At 43.8% G+C, this 9280-nt stretch overlaps 1 protein-coding gene across 1 annotated transcript; it reads left to right on the top strand.

The window, feature by feature from the left end:
• Nucleotides 1-2713: 2713 nt before the first annotated feature.
• Nucleotides 2714-4390, top strand: LOC141617127 (uncharacterized). Its single transcript, XM_074434302.1, has one exon. It carries the CDS (start codon nt 2714-2716, stop codon nt 4388-4390), a length of 1677 nt encoding a protein of 558 aa, XP_074290403.1.
• Nucleotides 4391-9280: the final 4890 nt, after the last annotated feature.

Genomic DNA, 9280 nt, shown 5'->3' on the forward strand with positions numbered 1-9280 from the left:
ACTGGATCAACATAGTATTTGCCCCTGGTTACTTATAGGAGATGACGTCTCGAAGTGACTAGAGTGTGATGTGATTGATGGCAAGTTCAAGTGCCATAGGGTCATATGGGATGACTAGTCGATCACATAGACAGACTGTATAGGACACTCTATCGGGCAGTGACCGCTTATAGAGTTTTGGAAATTCATAAAGCCTGGTCGTGGCAAGAGCTACTATAGTATTCTTATGAGTCGATTCTTTTGACTAGAGACTATTCGCCCAAGTTGGAACAAGCTTCTGATTGGCTTTGATTTATACTCTACGACTATTGTAACTGAAGTCAAATGAGTGTATTTTGGGTCATGATGAACTGTGGCTATACGAAGGGAATAGTGCGATAGGAATTGTCCACCCCCTTGTCAGGGTTGTTTGAAATCTCAGGGCCACTCGAGGAGTAGTGAAATGAAAATGCGTGGCCACGCTCGGAAGGTATCTACGGTAGATAATTCCGGTCAGACAGTTACTCTCGAGATCGAGGAAACCACTCAAGATATGATCAAATGCAAGTACGAACTGCAAGGTGAAGACACCTTGCATTGAGTGGGAGATTGTAATAGGACAAGAGAATTGGTGACACACACTTATCTCGGACAAGTGGGAGATTGTTGGAGTATGTGTCCTTAACAATAGTGCGATCACATGTTTAAAATCTCAAATTAAGAACACGTAAGGGATGATTCATTTATATAGTCAACTGATCAACATTAACCGGCAACGATTGGCTTGCTAGAGTTTGACGTTACTGTCATAGGACAGTGGTGGTCAGTTCATCCCTTAAGGTCACACCTATAGGATGATGCCCTAATCAGTAAAGTTAATTAGTTGTATATTGATACAAGTTAATTAATTCCTTAAATAAGAACAATTTATATTTATGAGAGGAAATATGTATCTTATTGTAATTCGATTAAATAAGATTCGATTTAGTGGATTAATATATTAATTTACTAAATTATATTGAGGTTTTATATATATTTCAAGGTAGAGGTAATTAGTTATTTACATTTTTAAGAGGTTGTAAATTTAACTAACTAGCTATTATGGGACCCATTATATGTTGATACAATGATAATATATTGTTAGGGAAAAAATTAACAATTTTTCTATGAGACACGTGGCGGGCACCGAGTGGAGAAGAGTAAGTGTGATGGGATTGATGACTTGGCGAAATCAGGGCCGCAAGATGAAGATGAACAAACACACTTAATGATAATTAAAATGCCAGTCAAATGGGAGAAAAAGTCAGAAGAATTATCTCCTAAAAAGGGTAACCGTCCCAGGAACCTCGCAACGGACGTCCAGGGCCCTGGAAGAAGGAAACCCTAGGAAGTCAACTATAAAGGGAGAAAAGCGTGCAGCAGCAAGGGGACGACTTCGAATTTCTTTTCATATAATTTACTAGAGAAAACACTATTATACTTCCTTACTTGCGAGAATTATTCTTGATCATAGTGCAATTATTGGTGGGATTCCGACTCCCCCCGCGGTTGTTCCCACAACGGGTTTTCCGCGTCACCAAAACTCTTTCGTGTCACTCTTTCCTTCGTTGTCTTTTATTCTTGCTCACTAATTTCTTTATTTGCTCAAAATCACAGACGATCACTTTGACCCTATAGATTAATATCTAACCGGTAAATTTTTACCAAAAAAATTTGGCGCCCACCGTGGGGCCTCAATGATCAACTTTTCATAAAGTCAAAAGTCAGCAATCCGTTCGTCGCCATGTCTGGAACCAGTTCAATTTCGTCCAGCACCCATGGGGTATCACCTCAAACTTCTGGGGGAAGACCTCTCCCAGCAACCACAGGACCGGTCACCGCATGACCAGCAGCCAGCCAGATGGCCCCTGTCAGCGCATCCCCAAAAGCCATGCCGCCACCTTTCAAGCCACCGCAAGCGCCTAAGGCATCAGCAGCACCCAGCGTGATGAGATCCAGCTGGGAAAGCAGTCCCAGCAGGATCCAGATTCAAGAGACTTCATCAGGAGGAATTCCCAAGAAATCAGGAGCCTCATCACCAGACCCAATGCGAGTGGTGTTAGAAGGAATGGATACCCTGCACCGGGCCATCGAAAGCCTGAGGAAGGACAACCAAGACCTCAGAAACCAGATCGCAACAGTAACCAGGTCTAGGACCTCGTCAGCTGCGTTGCCTCCATCTTCTGAGGCCCCAGTTTCAGCCACCAGCGCAGGCTCCTGGCAGATTCCATCAGAGCTGATCACCAGACTGGATCTTGAAGGAGTACCACCCAGAGGAGCCATTGAGCCCAGTGGATTAGGATTCCTGTCTTTTGATCGACCACTCAGCTTGCAGCCGATCCCAGGTAGTACTTTGTCTAATAGCCAACCAGGGACTAACTTGCAATCTTTTGCAGGAACGTCCGTCCAGCAGGTGGCAGGATGGAATCCAGGACCCAGCACCGGTATGATGAACCCAGCAAGCGGACATTTCTCTGGAGGAACCTGGATAGGAGGAGCCACTTCTCAGCAGGCACCGGAATGGCAACCAGGAACCATCATCCATGCAACACCTTTGGCGAGTCAACCAGGCAGTCAATTCCCAGGAGGATCCTGGCTAGGAGGTACACCTGTTGGCTCCTATCCGCCTGTATCTAACCCTCTTGCAGGAACATGCAGCTTGCCGGAATAGCAGTATCAGGAGTTGAGGGACCTGATGTACAGGATCCCGGGTGTAGCACGACCCCTGGAGAAGGCAACACGGGATAGCTACGCAGATTCCCTTTTCGTGGATGACATAGCCCTTGTTGGCGTTCCCAAAGGATGTGTGCCTCCAGCCATGACACTCTACGATGGGACCACGGATCCTCTTGATCATGTCAACCACTACAAGCAAAAGATGATGGTGATCACCACAACAGGATCTTTGAAAGAATCCTGTATGTGCAAGGGGTTTGGATCCACCCTGTCCGGAGCAGCCTTGCAATGGTTCGACAGCCTGCCCAACAAGAGCATAGCCTGCTTCGTCGACTTAGTCAATGCCTTCCACCAGCAGTTCGCCAGCAGCCGCAGACCAGAGAAACAAACCAGTGACCTATACCGAATAGTACAGGGACCTGAGGAGGCTACCAGAGATTTCCTAAACAGGTTCAACAGAGAGAAGGTTGCAATTCCACGATGTGACATAGCCACGGCCATAGAAGCTTTCCGCCAAGGGCTTCGCCAGGACTCAGACTTATATAAAGACCTGACCAAGTACCCTTGCACCACCTTCGAGGAAGTACAAACAAAGGCAATTGCAGTCATGCGGCTGGAGGAAGACTCAGGGCCCAGGAGAACGGCATATGGTGCAGATCATACATCCAGAAAGGCGCCTGTAGAGAAGCAGAGCGAAAGAGCCAAACCCTACAGCAAGCCGGTGAATAAAGTTTCTGAGGGCCCAGGAGGAAAGAATAACTCTGAGCCACCTCCAAAACTAAGTGAGTATAAATTCTCAACTAACCTTGCAGGTGTACTCAAGGCCCTAAAGGAGATACGGGGAGTCAGGTGGCCTAGGAAGCGGACTGACGAGCGTCCTAATGATAAAAGAGACTCCAGCAAGAGGTGCGAGTACCACGATGACATAGGCCATGATACTGATGAATGCTACACCCTAAGACGGGAGATCAAATTCCAGTACGACCGAGGAAACTTAGACCACTTATTGCCAGGAGGCTCCACCAAAGTTCATTCCGCCAATCAGGTTCTGCCTTCTCCTCCACCTGTTTGCACTAGAATTGTGAATGTTATTACAGGGGGCTCGGAATTGTGCGGTCTGACTTACTCAACAGCCAAAAGGCACGCCACGCAAACCAAAGGAGACAAGCTAGAATTCTCCTGCAGAATCAGTCGCCAGGACCTCCCAGCAGTCACCTTTGATGAAACGGATGCACAAAATACTCCAGAACAACACCAAGATGCTCTGATCATCATCCTCCCCATAGGAAACTGCGAGGTAAGGAAGATCCTGGTGGACACAGGAAGCTCCGTCAACCTGATTATGCTGGAAACACTCAAAGGCATGGGGTTCAGCGAGAAGGACTTAGCAACAAAAGAGGTACCTCTGGGCGGCTTGAGCGGTGAAACAAAGCATTCTCTAGGGGAAATCGTCATCCCGACCTATGCCAAAGGAATCAATAAACAGGTAAGGTACTTGGTTATCGATGGGCCCTCTACTTACAATGTGATTCTTGGCAGGCCCTGGATCCATGAAATGAAGGCGATACCTTCAACCTACCACCAATGTCTCAAATTCCCAACGCTATGGGGAGTACAAGAGATACGTGGGGATCAAGAGGATGCTAAGAATTGTTACAAGATAGCCCTGAAACTAACAACCAGGCCACCAGCATAGCAATTACAGAGCCAGCGGATCCAGGAGGAATATGTCGAGCCACCTCAGGCAGAGCTGGACGAAGTCAGCCTGGACGAGCTGCAACCAGAACGAACCATACTCATTGGGTCAGAATGTACAGGTAAAATCCGCCAGGAACTTGTTCAATTGTTGAAAATTAACATGGATTACTTTGCTTGGTCCCACAATGATATGGTAGGGATAGATCCTAGTATAATAACACACAAGCTGAGCGTGGATCCAAGCTATAAACCCGTCCAGCAGAAGAGGAGGAAGGTTGCCCCAGAGAGGAACCAAGTCATAAACCAGGAGGTAGACAACCTGCTCGGTGCTGGATAAATAAGGGAGGTCAAGTACCCGGAGTGGTTATCTAATGTGGTGGTAGTCCCAAAAAAGAACGGCAAGTGGAGGGTTTGTGTTGATTTTACGGACCTCAATAAGGCTTGCCTTAAAGATCCATTCCCACTACCACACATAGATGCTATGGTAGATGCCACAGTAGGTCACGAAATGCTCACGTTCCTGGATGCTTGGAGTGGCTACAACCAGATCAAGATGAATCCTGATGACCAGGAGAAAACGGCATTCAGGTCAGAGCGAGGTATCTATTGTTATAACGTGATGCCTTTTGGTCTAAAGAATGCAGGTTCCACCTACCAGCGGTTGGTAAACACTATGTTCAAGGAACAAATAGGCCGCACCATGGAGGTATACATCGACGACATGGTGGTAAAATCAAAGCAGGCTGCACAGCATGTCGAACATCTGGCTGACACTTTCAGCACCCTGAGAAAATATAAAATGAAGTTGAACCCATCAAAGTGCACTTTCGGAGTCTCCAGTGGGATGTTCCTGGGATATATGGTCACCCAGAGGGGGATAGAAGCTAGCACTGATCAAATCAAGGCCATACTCAAGCTAGAGTCCCCTCAAAAGCCAAAGGACGTACAGCGCCTGACAGGACGAGTAGCTGCTCTGAATAGGTTCATAGCAAGGTCCTCAGACAGATGCAGGTTATTTTACGACATCCTAAGGAAGAGCCAGAAGTTCGAGTGGACGGAGGAGCATGAGGCAGCACTCAGAGAGCTGAAACGATATCTGAGCACCCTACCACTCATATCAAAGCCAGAACCCGGAGAGACCTTGTCCTTGTATCTCTCCGTAACTGAGGTAGCTGTCAGTGCCGTGCTAGTCCGAGAGCAAGAAGGAGTACAGCATCCAGTATACTACGTCAGTAAGTCTCTGCTACCTGTAGAGACCAGGTACACCTCACTTGAAAAATTTGTACTTGCATTAGTCACAGCTTCCTATAAGTTACGACCTTATTTTGAGTCACATACTATCTCCGTGGTAACTAACTACCCTCTTAAGACCATCATGAGGAAACCAGAGTTATCAGGTAGAATGGCCAAATGGTCCATGCACCTAAGTGGCTACGACCTAAAATTTGAACCCCGAGCAGCAATCAAGTCCCAGGCTCTGGCAGACTTTGTCTCCGACTTTTGCCCCTCCCTCCAGACGCAAGCTGAAAAGGACATCCTCTCCCTGGAGGAAGATAAAGGGGATCAGACGTGGGAGCTGAATGTAGATGGGGCCTCCAATATAAAGGGAGCAGGAGTTGGTTTGGTCCTTAAATCACCCCAAGGGGACCTCTTGGTCCAGGCAGTTCGGTGGGAATTGAAGGCCACCAACAACGAAGCGGAATACGAAGCTTTAATCTTGGGTCTGCAGCTAGCTCTGGACTTAAAAATCAGGCACCTCCAGGTATACAGTGACTCCCAACTTATCGTTAACCATGTAAATAACTCTTATGTAGCCAGGGACCCCACCATGATGGCCTACCTAGAAATAGCGCAACAATTGAAACTCAGGTTCAAGACCTTCAACATTAAGCAAATCCCAAGGGATCAGAATGTGGAGGCTGATGCCTTAGCTGCCCTGGGGGCAACATTCAAATCAGGTACAATCTCTTCCATACCTATCGTCCATGTACTGGAACCTGCCATATCAAAAGCAGAACAGGAGGACGAAAGCATAGCTGGCTCACTACAATTACAGGAAGAAGGGGTGTTAACCAACACCACCAGCCAGGAGGAAGCCATAGACTGGAGGAAGCCTTACCAAGATTGGTTGCAAAATGACATACTTTCAGCAGATAAAAAAGAGGTAAGAAGCTTTAAAATGCGAGCTTTCAGATTTGTGCTGATTGATGGTGTCTTGTTTAGGAAATCCCTCACATGACCCTACCTGAGGTGCCTAGGTAAGGAAGAAGCCCAGGCTGTTTTGCATGCTATCCACAGTGGTGAATGTGGAAACCATGCAGGGGGCATGAGCCTGTCCAACAAGGCCCTCAGGCAGGGGTACTTCTGGCCCACGATGCGCAAAGACGCTATGGAATATGCAAAGAAATGTGATGCCTGTCAAAGACATGCACCAGTCAGCCACCAGCCTGCAGAGCCTCTGCACCCCGTCATTTCACCGTGGCCCTTTATGAAATGAGGAATGGACATAGTAGGACCACTGCCCAAGGCACCAGAAAACAAGGTCTACATGCTCGCCATGACGGACTATTTCTCCAAATGGATAGAAGCAGAGTCGTCCTCTCAGGTTACTGAGGCCCAGGTGATATCTTTCATTAAACGCAATATCATTTGTAGGTTCGGTATTCCATCTGAAATAATATGTGAAAATGGATCTCCGTTTATTGGCAATAAGACAGAAGCATTTTGTGCTAGATGGAACATTTCATTGCAGAAATCCACTCCCAGGAATCCTCAGTCCAATGGTCAAGCAGAATCCAGCAACAAGATTATAGTGGAGAACCTAAGGAAGAAGCTGGAAGAGATTGGAGGCAAATGGGCGGAAGAGCTACCACTAGTTCTATGGGCTGATAGAACCACCCCTAAAATAGCAACGGGACAAACTCCTTTCAGCCTGGTATTCGGAGCTGAAGCACTTATTCCTTCAGAAGTCAGGGTCCCTACCCACAGGTACGGGTGCCTAACAGAAGAACGAAATCAGGTAGAAATGGCAAGCAGCCTATGTAACACCCGCGAAGTTTCTATTTTAAGCATTTGTAATTTATTTAACCATTCTATTACTTTATTTCGTATTTTTAAATTATTTAATATGATTAATTTTATTTTAAACATGATTTTTTTAAAGGTAATATTTTAAAGCTTAATTTATGTAAAAATACGTATTTTAGTCGGATAGTAATAATAGTGACAGTGATAATATTAGTTTCCGTCTCAAGTTAAAATAAACTCGAGACATTATTCCGTCTAGCTATAGACCGTCACATTTCACCTTGTACCTGCTTTAATCCGGACCAACCAGAATTCGACAACTTGCTCACCTACCCTCTTACACCCACCTTTAAATATCTCTTATTATTATTATTATTATTATTATTATTATTATTATTATTATTATTATTATTATTATTATTATTATTATTATTATTATTATTATTATTATTATTATTATTATTATTATTATTATTATTATTATTATTATTATTATTATTATTATTGTTATTATTATTATTATTATTATTATTATTATTATTATTATTATTATTATTATTATTATTATTATTATTATTATTATTATTATTATTATTATTATTATTATTATTATACATACTCCCTCGTGTCCCCACCACCCTTTTACTCCCCTTACTTCTTCTTCCTTTCTTCTTTCATAAAGCCTGCAAACAAAAAAAAATAAAATAAACAGAACCTTGAAGCTCCATTTCCGTCGACATTGAACAGTAGATCCCGACTTCGTTTCTCAACCTTTTTCCTTAATTCTTGCTCCATTCTCATCCTTACTTCCTCCTTCATCTTTCAAGGTATTAAAGTCTCGTTTTTGTGACGGTCTCGTTTTTCACCGTCTTATAAAAGTTTTGATTTTTGCCTCAATCCTTTCTTTTTCTTGCTCCTTGATAAAGGTTTCGAAGACCCGGTGGAAGACTCAAGCTTTGGGGACTGTTTATTCGAAGAATAAGGGACGTTTAAGGTAACGGTGATAGGTTACTCGACAAAGTGTCGAAACTTCGTCCCTCTTACTCGATTTCCACTCTTTTGTCTTAAAGTTTGGTTCTTTGCCTTTTTATGTAAAAATGGTTGAATGTGTCGGAATAATACTCGACTTGTGTGCTTATTTGAAGTGTTTTAATGTCGTATGTTTACATGACGAATTTCCGTCCTAATGCGCTCGTAAATGGTCCTGTTTTGGCACGGGTTTGGGCAGGGGATTGTACTGTTTTTGGGACAGTTTTGCTTTGCACGGTCTGACATCGCTTACCCTACTATATTGTTATTTAGCAATGGACACAATAATCACCGGATCCTCCAGTGAAGTAGTCACTTGATGACTATAATGGTAATGAAGTACTGATGTAGGATAGAAGTTGCTCTTAAATGACTTCTAAGTGAAAACCGAGTGACCATCTAACATCCTAACCAATCAAAAAGGAAGTTAATGATTGATTTTAGTGATAGAATTTTCGGATAATTATTGTGTTGTTATTGTCTTGGGCTTGTCATTGTTTATCGAGTGGGCTTGCTATGTTCCATTATTTGGACTTGTTATGTATTATCAATTGGGCTTATGCTTCTTATTTTCATTCTCCCTTGTTTATTTCAAGTGTTGGTGAATATTGGTTACTAAAAGATTGGGATTTATTATGGTTATTCAATTGGGTTTACTTGTCTTGTTTATCTAGTTGGGCTTGTCTCGTTTATTTGATTGGACTCGTTTACATTTTATGTTTTGGGGTCACACTTGTTATGGGGGTTTTGGTGCCAATTCCGAGTCATTTGAAATGTTTAAATGTCGTATCGTGTTTTATATAACTTAATTCGTTAAATATCATTCATTCAT

The sequence above is a fragment of the Silene latifolia genome, chromosome X, assembly GCF_048544455.1.
Source record: "Silene latifolia isolate original U9 population chromosome X, ASM4854445v1, whole genome shotgun sequence".
Taxonomy (NCBI): domain Eukaryota; kingdom Viridiplantae; phylum Streptophyta; class Magnoliopsida; order Caryophyllales; family Caryophyllaceae; genus Silene; species Silene latifolia.

Coding starts and splice junctions, on each gene's coding strand:
- LOC141617127 (XM_074434302.1), top strand. CDS start 2,714: ATGTACAGGATCCCGGGTGTAGCACGACCCCTGGAGAAGGCAACACGG.